Source organism: Cydia amplana, chromosome 14 (assembly GCF_948474715.1).
Source record: "Cydia amplana chromosome 14, ilCydAmpl1.1, whole genome shotgun sequence".
NCBI lineage: Eukaryota > Metazoa > Arthropoda > Insecta > Lepidoptera > Tortricidae > Cydia > Cydia amplana.
The window spans coordinates 1124222-1140830 of record NC_086082.1 but is presented as its reverse complement, the minus strand read 5'-3'; the positions used below and the strand labels follow the sequence as shown (position 1 = coordinate 1140830).

Here is a 16609-nt window from a genome sequence, read left to right as displayed (position 1 = left end):
CAAATAGGCGGAGTGGCAACAACGGAAACATGGAACGTTCTCCAACGCTTATCTAATTTAAACATAAATTAAGTAACACGAATACAACTAATTCAATTTGGCACTATTCTAATACTTACGTCTATATCTGGCCAATCATATGGAAATGCATTGGGGTTCATTTATAAATAAAATGCAACATTAGAACCTTGAAATGCTGACATATCATTCATAACATCCATGAATCATATCAAAAATATATTAAGGCCCACCAATAATCAGTCAGAAAATAAATAATACAAACCAATAATGAGCAGTTAAGATATGAGGCAAATGAGCAGACAAATCGGCGGGTGGTAAGCAATAACCGTCGCCCATGGACACCTGCAACACCAGGGTTGCAAGCGCGTTGCCGGCTTTTAAGATGGGAGTGCGCTCTTTTCTTTAATCTTCAATATCGCAATTTATCTACACGACCGGAATTAAAGTAGGAAAAGTAGAGGCAACTTTCCTATCAATAGACAAGATATTTAACTACAATATGTCAGCATATAAGATTCCACACCAATCATACATCATAAAATATCAAAATAAATTACTTCTATCATTCATGAAATTCATCTAAAATATTCGCCAGCCGACAAAATAATATTTGGTTAACCAAGTCTAAATTAGAAGTGAAACCTTCGAAGGACTATTTTTGTTGACTGGCGACCTTTTTACATAACCTCATGATGCGAACGAACTATCTGCCCTGACACAACTGCTCACGCGACTCATCGCGACCAATTGTGCTAGATTTCGTTTAAGCTAATCCCGCGAAGCTATGTCAAGTATGGTGGTCATACATTGTCACTGCTAAGTCGGTACAGGCTTAGGGCCAGTTGCACCAACCACATTTGACAGACTGATCAAGTTTACTATGAAACTTTCCATACATAAAAATTTAGCGAACTCTTTAACGATACGAGCAGTTTGGTGCAACCGGCCCTTAGCGTAAACTCCAGATCGTCCGCTGGAACCGCGTCATGTCACGCTCGTGTGACGCTTGGTGTGACGTCACGTGTGTGACGCTCGGTGTTGTGACGTCACGTGTGTGACGCTCGGTGTTGTGACGTCATGTGTGTGACGCTCGGTGTTGTGACGTCACGTGTGTGACGCTCGGTGTTGTGTCGTCACGTGTGTGACGCTCGGTGTTGTGTCGTCACGTGTGTGACGCTCGGTGTTGTGACGTCACGTGTGTGACGCTCGGTGTGACGTCACGTGTGTGACGCTCGGTGTTGTGACGTCACGTGTGTGACGCTCGGTGTTGTGACGTCACGTGTGTGACGCTCGGTGTTGTGACGTCACGTGTGTGACGCTCGGTGTTGTGACGTCACGTGTGTGACGCTCGGTGTTGTGACGTCATCAGGGCACGTCGCGTGACGCGTCCATGGCGTGGTTGAGGCAGCGGCTCACGAGGCCCAGCTTGTCCAGGTAGGCCGACGCGCCGCCGCGGGGAGTACTATCATATAAACAAATATTATAAGACAAGCTTACAAAAATCGACCTTGTCCTACCGAGATATTAAAATTATTTGGATGAGAGACATACATAATAAAATAATATAAGAAGAATAAAATAGGGGGTATTACTGCAATGTTCCGCCACCAGAATGCAGCACTTGCACCCCTCGCCAAAGAGTAACTTATACCTACTGTGGCTTAAACTGTTTTTGACAAGTTTTCACAGACAATACAATATGACATTGATATATCAAGGCGATTTGTTTACAAAGGGCCTACTGGGAAACGCGAAATCGAAACTTAGCTATTTGCCTCTTTATCGCTCGACTATGCAAGAGTGACAGAGAGGTTAGATAACAACATTTCCGACTCTCTCGTTTGCGGTAGACCCTTAGATTGTGAGTAATTGTGGTAGCGGCCTACGCAGTTTCGCGTAATATTCCCTATTGCAATTTTTTTTGGTAAATAATTACCTAACCTACTTAATTTTGGTAATAACACAAGTTTTGACCTACCTTAGCCCGAAGGAGTCGTCATGCTGTGAGTTGGAACTATAGGACCGGCGGATGAAGTCACCCACTGGAAAAAAAAAACGAAATTATAAGCACACCCTCATCTTGTTTTTGGAAGGTATAATACTCAGGTTTGCACCTGACTTCGATTTAACCTTTTCCACGCCGTGTCAAGCACAAAAGCTGTCACTCAGAAGCCACATCATTGAAGTGTCCAAACTGAAGTTGAACTTTATGTATATGCACGTAGGTCGATGTTGCTGTGGTCTGTGACCGATTAATCGGTCTTTGGCGTTGAACCTACGGTGCGGGTATATCGGCCATTGGCGTCCAAAAGGTTAAAGACCTGGCTCTCTTCCAGGTCTTTAGTGTTAGGCTGGGTGTACACTACCTACGCTACGCTAGACGAGCCGAGCACGAGAGACCCGACCTTATGCCTATCGGCTAATTTATAATAAAGGTGTTTAACTTACGCTGTGGGGTAGCGGGGGAGTGCAGCGTCCGGTCGGGGTCGAGCACGCGCCGCGCCAGCGTGTCGCGCGCGCGGGTCCGGGGCCGCGAGGCCGGCGTGCCGTCCGTGGGCTTCGGAGACGACCTACATTACAACAAATTATTTGAGACTCGAGCTTCTTACACTGGGTAGTTCAGCGCATAAAACCATTCGGATGTCGAGGAACATCATACTTTGATTTGGAGACCGACAAACAGACACTTAAACAGTTTAACCGTTTACCAGGCAAAGGGATATATATTTCCCACATACGGCACTTCTAACATGTGTTCTATTTTCGATCAGTAAGACTGACATTCGATTGTGATTTTTGAACTGTCAGCCTGGTAAAGGGTTAACTAAGGCGCTAGTGCTGCACTCTGGCGGCAAAACATTGCACTAATACTCCCTATACTTAGAAATTTTATTGTAACATCTGAAAAAAAAAACATGTGCTAGTAGCCAGCGGTAAGTCGGTTATCACAGTAGTATGTGTAATAATGAAACCGTCTAATGCGTGCGGCGTGCAAATAATCGGAGGTCGTCGGGTCGAGTCCCAGCTTGTGGCAATAACTTTTTAGTCCCAGTAAACCCTAGTTTCCCCTTTGGAGATCGGATAGCAACAATAATAGACTCACGGAGTATTATCGGTGCGCGGGCGCAGGATGGCGGTCGCAGACAGCGCGCGGAGCTGCGCGCGCCGCCGCACGAGGAAACCCATGCGCAGCACCACGATCACGCACATAGCCACGCATCTGAAAACAACCAGTCATTAATGGGGATGGAAAAACTGCCAATCTGGCATTGCTAACGATGATCCTCAAAATTTGCAAGGCGGAAAATAGTTTTATTTATTTTTGCGAAAATTACTCCATGTTTCGTCCTGAATTGCTCCCAATTAGAAATCCACAGTTTTCAGAAAACTCAAAATTTCAACTGTGAATGAATGTAATGCAAAGTTATCGACTATTCATATGATGCCTTTGTCTCTCATACCGCCAGGAATCTGGAAGAGCGCTATTTATAATTCGGTTTTATCGGCCGTCCCATTTTTGAAGTGAAAACTTCTTTAGCGGCGCTGGGCACTTTTTGAGGTGGGGAAAAAAATTATAAACTCGAGAGCGTAAGGACCACTCAATGAGATAATTCAATAAAGCTGCATCTTGATGAAATCGCTAATAAAAGTGAACTCTAGTACTGGTGAATAAAACTCAAAATACCATGACAAAATATATATAGATGCGAGGTCTGCAAGGTAACTTTACAATTTCTCGAATTTTAAACAAATAAAGCTACATCTTGATGAAAATCGCTAATAAAAGTGAACTCTAGTACTGGTGAATAAAACTCAAAATACCATGACCAAATATATTTAGATGCGAGGTTTGCAAGGTAACTTTACAATTTCTGCGACCTGTCCCATAGAAAATTTGAATTTCGCGCCTTTTTTTACTGACAAGATTTGGTTGACCAGCTATATAAACAACACTTACTTGAATCTCTTCTTGCCGGTGCTCTGCTCAGGTGCGCGCGTCAACCGGAGGCTGCGCTCCAACTCGTTGTACCCAGCCACCACTCGCTGCAGGTACCGTTTCTGCCACACGAGGGCCTTGCGACAGCTCTCCAGTTTTAGGCAGCGGTTGTGGAGGTACCGGATCTGGTGACAAGTAGATTGGTTATGTTTAAAAACCAAGGACATTAAAAGAAACCGGCCAACTGCGAGTCGGACTCGCGTTCCAAGGGTTCCGTGCATTAAGTCCGACTCACGCTTGACTGCACGTTTCTCTACTCCACCCTGTGTTTCGGTATGAGAGGCGGTCTATTTAAGGTTCTCTAGAACTACAGGAACATGGTATTAAGGCGGTAAAAGAATATGACTAGAAAATTAGGAACAGTAAAAAAATGTTGTCGCTTAATGTATAACTTTGATGTATACGACACTCTACATTAACGTTAAAAAAAAGATGCAAAACCATTGCAAAACTATGAATTGATCATAGTATGAAACAAGGTTGTGTTCAAAATAGTCATATAGCTACTACACAATATTATTAAAAGAAATTAGCTCATAAAAAACGGCCTAACCTAATTTTAATCAAGTTCCGAATCCATGGTGCCTTGTTCCATTATTACTTGATTATTAAGTATGTCTTTGATTATGTCCATTAGATATTCACAATAAATCAACCTATTTGGAAAGAGGTCTAAAATTTAAACTTATTACGTTTAAAATTAAAAATAGAATCGTTTTGACAAACGTCTATTTATATGTCACGGTCTCCGATGTGACTGTTTTTATACGTTTTTATTTATTTATATTGATATTTTATTTGCAATAGTACATAAAACTGTAAAGATGAAGGAATAGCAGGAATGGAGATGGAACCTAAACCCGAGGCACCCAAGCTCCCCGCAATGGTGTAAGTATCACACAAAAATGTATACGGAATGTTTACTTCTCGCGGAAAAATCTTACGATAGTGGTAATATTTAATACACCTTCGAAGTATATAAAATGGTCAAGTTATATAGATATTAACAGAATCACATAGCGTGCAGAGGTCCAATAAGAAATATTTTTTTGAATTCAATCCCTAAGCGAAATCGATTGTCACTACAATGGGTAGAATTTTTAACGAGTTCTTCGCAGTCGATGTCGAGGGCAGATTTATACCAAGAAAAGCAAGAATGTTCAAATTAGAAAAACCGGTAGTTTTGTCGTCCTATTCAGGATTTAGTTTCACTTGGAATAACTGGATAACAGAACATAGAACTGATAGAACATAGGTATGTTTCAATGTATTGTTGATGTTGATGTTTTGTTACGCAGCATGTGCGGCGACCACCCGTCTTTCACCAAGACGGAGCTGAATGCCAAAGAGCCGACCGAGGAGAAAGATCAACCCATCCCGCTCTCGTTTGCCAAGCTCTCTTCTACGGTAACCCGTTTTTCTGTTCTATTTTGTACGTAAATCTATCTAGAGTTACATGGTCCTTTTCGTTATGATATTTACATAAAGATTTTGACAGTGATAAAATATTAGCGTCTCTATTCGTAACAAATGCATATTAGCAAACGTAAAAAGATGCCGACTCTAACCTGAGGGCCACGGAACGCACGCAGCGCCGACCGCTATACGAGGGGTGTTCAAAATATTCTCGGTATGAGTACGAAAAGTTTGATATTTTTATTTTTCAATATACTCCCCCCCTATGTTCATACACTTAAAAGATCGATCAATTATTTTTTTTAATCCCTCGTAAAAATATTTTTTATCTTTCGTGTAAAAATGCTCCTCCACTGCCGCCTTCAATGCTTCATCGTCAGAAAATTTATTTCCACGCAGATCCTTTTTAAGATTGGGGAGCAAAAAGAAGTCGCTGGGGGCTAAGTCCGGACTATACGGTGGGTGAGTAACAGTTTTAAACCCACATTCAACAATAGCTGCCTTGGCAATATGAGCAGTATGGACGGGGGCGTTGTCATGCAGAAGCAGAATACCTTTGGTTAACTTTCCTCGCCTCTTTTCTTTAATTACATCCTTTAATTGACGTAGAATGTTAGCGTAGTACTGTCCTGTGATATTTACACCTTTTTCTTTATAATCGATTAGTAATACTCCTTCACAATCCCAAAATATCGTGGCCATGACCTTGCCAGCTGAAGGGATGACCTTGAACTTCTTGGGATGAGCTGAACTCTTAATGTGCCACTGCATGGACTCTTGTTTACTCTCTGGGTCATAATGATGAACCCAGGTTTCATCTCCAGTAACTATTCTTTGCAGCACCTCATCAGGATTTTCACCGCACAGGTCAATAAAATCGGAACAACAAGCTACACGCATGTCTTTTTGAAGCCGAGTCAGCATTCGCGGAACCCATCTTGCACTTACTTTTGACATATTAAGATGGTCATGTATAATATCATGTACGGTACCAATAGAGAGATTGGTTACTTGTGCTATAGATTTTACCTTCACTCGACCATCTTCCAATATAAGTTTTTCCACTTTATCAATATTTTCTTGTGAAGTAGCTACTACAGGCCGGCCAGGTCTAGGGTCATCTTCAATACTCTCCCTTCCGCGTTTAAACTCGCTTGACCACTTTTGAATGGTAGATAAAGAAGGAGCAGACTCACGGTAAACACAATCCATTTCCTCTTTTATGGCTTTTTGATTTTTACCCTGTTTTGTCAAGAATTTTATCACGCATCGATGTTCTAATTTAGTTAACATTGTCAATTCGCACATGATGTTCATGTTTGTTCAGCAATTGCAGAAAAACAAAAGACTATCTCGGTTCGAATTATACTTTTTTTTAATGTCAATGAATAAACCTTAGCGGCCAGTAACGAAAGAAATTTTAGAAGAGGTCGTAAGATATCAATACCGAGAATATTTTGAACGCCCCTCGTACATTTTGTTTTGACCAAAATGGCGGCCGGCCTCAGCGTCGAGGTTGCACGCGTGCGTTCCGTGGGCCTCGGGTAAGCCTTCTTGTCGAGCAAATTTACTGGACTCGTATGTGAACCAGGTGAGAGGCAAAGATGTTTTTTCTTTGTAAAATGTTCTCCTCTCTTCTAAATCAGGTAGTACACGGCTTTAGTAACACTTTTAAGTTTGTATCTGCAGTCCGCTCGCTCCCTGCGAACTTCGCCCCGCCGGGGCCGCAAGTCCGGGCACGCGCTGGACGTAACGCGCCGCGTTTCTCGCGATAGACTGCTCGACCCTCAAGGCCACAGCGGCGCTCTCGTGACAGGTATGCTATTTAAATAATACATCTTCCATCTCACTTCAGTAGCTATTTGCCTTCCTGAGTAAGTGCTAGGAGAGTTTGGACGAGCTGGTCTTGAGTCAACTGAACAATTAATTCTCTGTGGCTTTGCCGCAATGCTCAAAAATGCTCCGGTCCCGGCTAGTAGGCACGTCCAGTGAAAAAGTGTTGTTTTTCTTGTTTGCTCGCGATATATACGAGAGGTTGTCAGTAGCTGGATAGTTATGTCCTAGCAAATTCGAACATATTATATGTTACCTATGTACACACGACTAAGAAATGTAGTCTATTAATCACAAAATTGACAAAAGCACAATCGTGAGCTGAGCAAGATCTCTCGTTATATCTTGTTTCGTCTAAGTAGTGTAGTACAGAAGTTGCATACATCATCATTATCATCATATCAGCTCTTTATCGCCCACTGCTGAGCATACGCCTCTCTTCTAGTACGCCACTTGTCCCGGTCCTGAGCTAATCAAATCCAGAAGTGACCCGTAATCTTCTGGATGTCGTCCATCCAACGAACCAACGGACGCCAGGCGCTTCTTTCATCCGAAAGCGGCCACCATTCTGTTAACACTTTATAGTTCACCTGCCATCTCTCTGCCTAGCAACATTTTTTTTTTTTATTGGGAAACAAACAGCTTTCAATCTTACACAATATGAATTAATATTAATAAAACACAAGCCAAACCAGTTTCCACTAGTAAATTAAAGCAGATATGCTCAAAGGGAAGTACTTAATAGAATACAAAAAATACAAAACGTATTATCCAAAGCAATCAAGCAAACTGAAAGTTATTGAACTACATTATTGTTTCATTTTAACTACTGTATTATTTTAACTAAACTTGTTAGTTAAATCGAGAAGAAAGGAGAAAGAAAGGAAAAATAAATAAATAGATGTACATCCTATATGTCCCGCCCAATTGCATTTTAGTTTGGTAATGACGCAACCCACGTTGCATACGTAATAGTAAAACATGTTTATATTGCAGCGGCCCTGGGCACCTTCCGCTGGCCTCCGTATCTGCTGACGGTGTGGGTGATAGTGCTGGTGCTAACACACGCGCTGCATTGCCTCGTCAGCTGTCTCGAGCGCGTGTTGCCTCGTCTCAGGTATATCCATTACTTTGACTGCTGCCATTTTAATTATTTGGTAACTCCACCAATGTTTTGTGAATTGTCGTTTAACGATATGTGGAATGCTTTTTCACGATAAGACCGCTTCTTGTCTGCCTCTATTCTTAATATATTTTTTATGTAACTGTCTCTTTTTTTGAGGTTACAGTAGAGTATTCTATTCAATTTTAGAGTCATCATGCGTGCAATCGTGTACCAATTCTTCTTTTGCGTTATAAAAGTGAATTAAGGTGCAGACTTAGGAGTAACATGACCAGGACAGCAGACTTCCGCTAGCAGATGCCTTACGACACACTTTACGTCTAAATTTGATACCTTTAGACCAGTAGGGCTAAGATGGTTGCCTTTTTATCATCTGTCACCATACCTGTCACGTTCTAACAAGTATGAAAGTACGAAAGTGACGCATGCCATGACAGGTGATAAAAATGCGACCATGATATTCGTGCAGAAAAGATAACTTTATCACTACACCTTATAAAACAAAGTCCTCCGCCGCGTCTGTGGACTACTGAACGGTTTTCATGCGGGTTTTTACTTATCGATAGAGTGATTCTTGAGGAAGGTTTGTGTATAATTTGTTAACCCGTGCGATGCCGGGGCGGGTCGCTAGTACTATAAAGAAATATAGTAAGACAAGAGTGCTCACTCCATACATCAGGTTTGGTACCAAAAAGACCATTATTTTCAGTGTCGACATCTAGCATCGAGTAGCGGAATTATCATTACTGCTACTTGACAATAGATGTAGCACCGACCGGAAAGTCTTATGTTGTTGGTCTTTTTGGTACCAAAACTGATGTATGGAGTGAGCAATTTATGTATTTTTTCTCTATGCTAGTACCTAATAAATATGATATTTCTAGAAACCTATGCGAGTATCTCCGCTCGTGCACCGAGCACCAGTGGCGCTCGAACGTTACCAACCGCCTCTGCCCGGCCGCGCTCGCTGCGCTCACCGCAGCGCTCTACGCTTTATACTGGAGCCTCTACGTGTTGTACGCGGTCGCGGCGTGGTCCGTGGAGCCGCTGATGGACGACAAGGACGGTTCGGTGGAGACCAAGGTCACGGATTACGATGAGAACGATGCTTAGCTTGATAGTTCTTATTTAGACGAAATAAAGGCTTCAAAAGATTTTTTTGTTTCACTTTGAAAGAATTTGACCGACCAGGAATAGTCACTACGTAGTATAAAACAAAGTCGCTTCCCGCTGTCTGTCTGTCTGTATGTATGCTTAGATCTTTAAAACTACGCAAGGGATTTTGATGCGGTTTTTTTTAAATACAGTGATTCAAGAAGAAGGTTTAGGAGTATGCTCTTCAGTCTTCACAATAGTCACATTAAGAGCATTTTGAAAGAGAATATACAGTTTTTCATGAGATAAATTCGATCGTCAATTTATGCGTCTGATATTTCAACTTGTTAGCTTAGTATAATATTACTAAATTTGTCGATCGTAACAATAACACATTTAAAACAAACAAAGGAAGTTTAATAACGAAAACATTTATTTGAATAATAAATAATAATTATTAACTAAACATAAAAGCAACAGGAACCCACTTCGGCAATCAATATAATATCTATTTCTCAGACGTGCTAAAATAATAAAATTACGTAACAATAAAACAACGAAACGGTCTGGTTTTATGTCACACAGCCCAGCATTTAGTACGAGCATACCTATCGCTTTCACCCTACTCTAGCCTGCTCGTAAATTCGTCGTATTTAGGGTTCCGTACCTCAAAAGGAAAAAACGGAACCCTTATAGGATCACTCGTGCGTCTGTCTGTCTATCTGTCCGACTATTCCCCCCTTTATCCCCGAAACTACTGGGCCTAAAATTTTGAAAAAAAAAAATACACATAATAGTTCTTTACCTATAGATGAGAGGAAAACCTATTAGAAATGTGCAGTCAAGCGTGAGCATGACTTAATGTACGGAACCCTTGGAACGCGAGTCTGACTCGCACTTGGCCGGTTTTTTGGCTGGAAAATTTAGACCCCTGAGACACTGGACTGGGATATGTAACAGATATTCTTAAAATACGCCCGACACCTAATAGTCCTAACACCCGACACGAAAGTAGTCCTCTACCCTACAAACCAAAACGGCATGCTTCAGCATTCCAATATGTTTAGTTATGTAACAGTTTGCTGTAGACACCAGCACGCGACTCGTATTCCCAAGCGTACCATCCAACTCACAGCCACGTCGTCAGCTCTCTAGGCGAAATAAATAAACGCTCCTGACAATAGGGAGTATTACTGCAATGTTTTGCCGCCAGAGTGCAGCACTAGCGACTTAAGTGTATCATAGAGTACAGTAGTTTGTACAAATTGTACCTGTAACTGTTTTTTGACAAGTTTTCACAGACAATCAAATATGTCATTGATACATCAAGGCGGTTTGTTTACAAAGGGCCTACCGGGAAACGCGAAATCGCAACTCAGCTATCTGCCTCTTTATCACTTGAATATGCAAGAGTGATAGAGAGGTTAGATAACAAAATTTCGACTCTCTCGTTTGCCGTAGACCCTTAGATTGTGACTTATTGTGGGAGTGGTACCCCTACGCAGAGTTTCGCGTAATATTCCCAATGGGGTTGACCGGTCGAAGTATTTTACAGAACTGTACAGTCACCTGCAATATTATTTTACACAACGAAGGCCGCAAAAATATCTGACACGATCTTATTTGTAGAGCCATAAGAGCGTGTCAGATATTATTGCGGGCTTCGAAGTGTAACATATTATTGCAGGTGACTGTACAACTGACTACTAGTAAAATCAGTTTCTTTTTTCGTACTGTCAAAACGAGTTTGCTACTATGGATTTTATATGAAACACTAGCATGTGACGTCACAATCAAATTACCTACTCCAGTGGTTCCTAACCTTTTCAGTCCGGGGGTGACCGGACTAACTAGGGAACCTGATTTTACCCCTCCTCCCAATGGTAATAAAAAAATAAAACGTGTACGTTTGTCGAATTGTTATATTAGGTTAGCTTATTACCCCCGTAAAATACCAGTTTTACCCCCACGGGGGTAATTACCCCCAGGTTAGGAACCACTGACCTACTCTTTATAGTTTTATACGGGTTTTAAAATAGAAATTGTGTCTAAAAATAACTGTTGTCTACGTTTCTCTATTAATCTTCTGGTGCTTTATTTCATGCATGGTGTAAAATAATTTATTTTAAATAGCCTATTGTACTTACAGCTTGGTCTTTTTCTTCGGTACCCTTGTTGGTGGCCCGCAGCTCCGCTTGCAGTGAGTCGACCCGCGACGCGAGTTCTTGTCTCGCGTCACGCAGAGCGGACAATTCTGGGCTCGTCACTAGTACACGGAGATTGGTTATTTCGCGGGCCAACTCCGTTTTGTGGGACTCGATCTCAGTCTGAAACAAAGTATTTATTTACATGTTAAATATTAGCTCGAGATAATTGTCCACACCTTAGAGGATATAACCAAAGAGTAGCCATTAACAGGCGTTCCCCCTGTCGAAAATAGGCGACCAATGGTCATACACATTGTATGGACTGACGTTTATCTGACATGGCTATTTTCAAGTTACGCATACATTTGACGTGCCCCCGCAAAAATCGGCAGACTATTTGGTACAGAAAATTACAGACAAGGCGTCACAACACTGTTAACTGACAATTCGTCTAATTTATTAATTAATTGTTACGTTATCAACCAAAAGGTACCACATTGTCGGTTGTCAATACGGTTGATTTCAAATTGAAGCTTAATGGAAATAGCGTCTTATTGACAACCGACAATAAGTACCCTTTTGGTGGAGTGAGTGGCTTGTTTTTATATTACAAAGACATAAGGTCCACCGATTCTTAGTTAAACGTTGATATAGCAAAGTAAATACTGCCTTACCAGAGCATCGTTGATGGGCCTCTGCCTCTGCGCTTGCGTCGCCATTTTCTGTTCCAACTCAGCGATGGCGCCGCTCTGGATGTTCAGCAGCTCCTTGGCTCGGAGTAATTCCACGCCGGCGTCATGTTTTAGTCTGTTGAAAATCACAATATTTATTCTGTAAATAGGCTGGCAGAAATAAATAATAGGCTCTTTTAATTTTTAACAAGCAGACACGTCTGCAGAAACGTAGGGCCCTCTTGACCCATATGGTGGAAAGATTTGCTGGCTATGGCAGGTCTTGGTTGCTCAGATGGCAGAGCGCTGGAGTATCGATCCAGAGGCCGTGAGTTCAAGTCTCACCCAAGACAGTAATATTTCCACTTTTAAATTTATCCTAGACTCTTTTAGATCCCTAAATAGGATGTTATCAAAACCTGTTTAATATCAACAAACTGAATCACCCCACACTTTTTTCAAAGCTAATTTCAAAGATTGAATATACATACAAGATTTGAAGATAATATCATGGCTCACGTCAGTGAATATCTCTTCTAAATAACATAGTCTTGTTTAATTTTCCGAAGCGTGCTAGCAGTAATAAGTCCAATCTCATAAATTTAGTATAGACATAAATTAAGTCTAATCTCAATCTAATACCTTTAAACGAACAATTCTTGTTTATTTATTTATTTATATATATATTTCGGGGATCTCGGAAACGGCTCTAACGATTTCGATGAAATTTGCTATACGGGGGTTTTCGGGAGCGAAAAATCGATATAGCTAGGTCTTATCTCTGGGAAAACGCGCATTTTCGAGTTTTTATATGTTTTCCGAGCGAAGCTCGGTCACCCAGATATTAAGAGATTAAATTGGGACTAAATCTTGGTCAATAGTTGACGCAGTACGCTATAGGAAGAGAAATATGTCTAGGGTCGGTTGCACCAAACTGTTCGTATCGTTAAAGGCTTCGCTAAATTTTATTGTATGGAAAGTCTCATAGTAAACCGCCGCGGCGCGCCGGGTGACGTTGATCAGTATGTCAAGTACGGATGGTGCAACTAGCATTTAGGGTCGGTTGCACCCACAGACATCCTCTAGACTGAGCATAGTAGCGCTACCCCCTCTGCCACAAATATACGGTAGTTTTACTCCATCTTCGAGTCAAAGTGTCTTTGTGTGACGTCCGTGTCTTTGAACGGACCAATCACGGCACGGGACTCGCTCACCTCGTCCCCCGCACCCCAGTATTTTTGGCAGCATCGGTTTCATGAAATAATTGCTCTAAACTCCGTCTAGAGGATTCCTAGTCTATGGTCGCACCAAATCGTCTGTCAGCGTTAAAGCATTCGCAAAATTTTATTGTATGATTGATCTGTCAACTGTGGTTGGTGCAACTGGCCCTAGTCCTCGTACGTAGCCTATGGCGTCAATCGGAGACCTTAGCTTTAAGATTGTAAGTGTAAGAGACTCGTTAAAATTCACTTTTTATCTGCTCCGTAATACTTTTACCTGTTTCCTTTTCCCTATAGCTGGCATATTTACATATATATATATGTATGTATTTGTGTATGTATATGTATCTTATCTTATTTTATTTTTATTTGTGTTATACCGTTTTGTATTGTGTTTTTCTGTGCTAAAATTCTTATATTGAATATGAAACCCCTACTGGCATGACATAAATTAATAATTTCCGCTACCTAAAGGTTGATCTGGAAGAGATCGCTTTTTAGCGATAAGACCGCCTGTTGTTAAACCTCTTCTTCCTGTATTATCCGTATTGTTTTCTGTAATGAGGTGTGCAATAAAGAGTATTTGTATTGTTACCTTCTGAGCTCGGCCAGTTCCGTTCTTAACGCATGGCACTGCTCTGTCTTGGCCTCTAGTTCCTTCTGGAAGTGCGCCTTGCTGTGATCGAGCAATGCTTGCGTGTCGCCAGCTCTGGTTCTTTCTACTTCTAACTTAGACTTGAGGAGGGAGATCTCTCCGCGGAGCCGTTCGGAATTCTCCTGCTGCAAAAAAAAAATACTTTTGGTACGATATACAGGTACGCATTGCTATAGTTCGTTTTTTTTTAGTATTAGAAAGAAGGTAAACAATCTTGACGTGTCTTTTTATTAAGAAATATTGAAAAACGCTTTAAAAAAGCAGTTTATATTACTTATGAAAGCAAAAGAATGTAAAAGATCGTATACAATGTGTAAGTCAAATACGGGCAATAAATTAAACCAGATATAGAATTTACCCGTCTTATCATTAATTAAGATGTTTTTTTAAGTTACACTTAATTATGACCCCGTGATTAATTTTTTCCACATGTACCGAGCAGCAATGTACTGTAAACATTAAGAAACAGAAGATGATAATGACATTACGAGATACGAGCTTTTCATAGTAACTGCCAACAAGCGTTGACAGTTACTTTAAAAAGCTCGTATCCCGTAACGTGTGTGGTGTATTACATTGCGGGCCGAATTATTTTGTATGGTTAAAATGTTCAATGCATTTCTAAGTAAAATCTATCTCAATATACTTTTTAGGTCCTATGCTAACCACCGTTTAAATATTCGCCCATATTGGATTTACACACTGTATGATTTATAATTCTAACATATTTGCTGTGACTTATTTTTAAACGTTGATATTAAAGAAGAAGATATGTCATGATTGCTTACCTTTTTTCAAATGCTAAAAAAAAAGAACTAATAATATTTCTAACTAATAGATAAAGAAGGAGAAATCAAGACATATCTCCCGTGTGAAATGTCGCACGAGTGACTAAAAATAGTAAAAATGCGTGAGTTCTGTAAAATTAGTTTAATATCAAGACAGATCTCTTCTTCGGAACGTGTGACTTTTTTATATACTGCATAGGGTAAAGTCGTTTGTTGGCTTCACAAAAATTTTCGCTTTTTGAGCTTGTAGGTACTTCTATGAAAAATGCGATTAAAATGTAATTGCCGTTATAATTTGTGTGCTATTGAAGAAAAATACGACTGAATAATGTTACCTCTGCGTAAAGCAGTTTGGCATTGGGCTCGTCCTGTCCCGAGGGCATGAGTTGGCGTTCGAGCGTAGCGAGGCGTGCTTTGTGCTGCGTCTCGCGCTGTTGCAGCTCCAGCTCGGACTGCATCGCGCTTTCTAGCCGCTTCTTCAGGATCTGGATCATATTTGAATCTTGGTTCTGAAAATAAAGATTAAAAAAATACATTGCACTGACCATAGATTAGTTGAGAATGTGACTCATCATTCGCATTTATCATTTTTGAGTTTTTATGAATGGGGTGAATCCTGAACGAAACCATAGAAGGATTAGATGTTATATTAGAGTTTGATTTATTAGAAATGTTAGTTTTAATCCTGTCCAAAACATGATGTATTTTGTAATTTGACAGAGAAAGGAATCATTTTTTTTTATTTTAAACAGTTTTAGGCGTTAGAGCAGAAATTATGGTTCAATTCCTTGAGATCTAGTTAAAAACTTAGATAACGCGATATACCACCCTCAAAAAACGTTACGCTATTTATTGCTAACATAGCCGAATTTTATCGTCTGTCATTTAAATCGTCACTTTCTTAGAAGTATGTATGAACCCGTTAGTTTACAATCTAACGTAGGTTAGGTTAGTTTATAATCTCCGTACCGTCAGTTTATAATTTAACTAGCGAGATTATAAACTGACGAGTGTTTACAATTTTACGGTGACATTACTTATATAAGTGTGTGAGTTACGCATGGCACGATAGGCAACCATCATATCTGTACAGCTGTGAAAGTGTGGACCATAGACTAGGAATCCTCTAGACTGAGCTTAGAGTAATTATTTCATGAAACCGATGTTGCCAAAAATACGGGGGTGCGGGGGGACGAGGTGAGCGAATCCCGTGCCGTGATTGGTCCGTTCAAAGACACGGACCAATCACGGCACGGGATTGACTCGAAGATGGAGTAAAACTACCGTATAAGTGGCAGAGGGGGTAGCGTTACTATGCTCAGTCTAGAGGATTCCTAGTCTATGGTGTGGACATACCTGCAAAGTGTCGGCGCTCTCCTTGTGTGTGAGCAGCAGCAACTGTAACCGCCCGCAGTTGTCCTTCTCTGCCTGCAGCCGCAGTTTGGCCGCCTGCCAATCCTGCACTAGCTTATCACGTATTCTGAAACAATACGTTTTATTTATTTATTTAAACTTTATTGCACAATACACAAAAATAATGTACAAATGGCGGACTTAATGCCTAATGGCATTCTCTACCAGTCAACCATCGGGCCAAACAGAGACATGTAAAATTGGTGCAAGGAGAAAAAGGAATTTAATTA

The 16609-nt window shown here is 40.8% G+C and overlaps 1 protein-coding gene across 1 annotated transcript in view; it reads right to left on the bottom strand.

Annotated features, from left to right (window-relative positions):
• Window positions 1-1386: 1386 nt before the first annotated feature.
• Window positions 1387-16609, bottom strand: part of LOC134654296 (227 kDa spindle- and centromere-associated protein-like) — a 108237-nt gene continuing 93014 nt past the window's right edge. Inside the window, exons 30-39 of the mRNA XM_063509762.1 lie at window positions 16323-16446; window positions 15302-15475; window positions 14119-14303; window positions 12307-12439; window positions 11633-11812; window positions 3980-4143; window positions 3125-3241; window positions 2470-2591; window positions 2000-2063; window positions 1387-1483 (exon numbers count right to left, since the gene is read on the bottom strand). Coding sequence (XP_063365832.1) covers window positions 1387-1483; window positions 2000-2063; window positions 2470-2591; window positions 3125-3241; window positions 3980-4143; window positions 11633-11812; window positions 12307-12439; window positions 14119-14303; window positions 15302-15475; window positions 16323-16446 — 1360 coding nt within the window. The remainder of the gene's footprint in view (window positions 1484-1999; window positions 2064-2469; window positions 2592-3124; window positions 3242-3979; window positions 4144-11632; window positions 11813-12306; window positions 12440-14118; window positions 14304-15301; window positions 15476-16322; window positions 16447-16609) is intronic.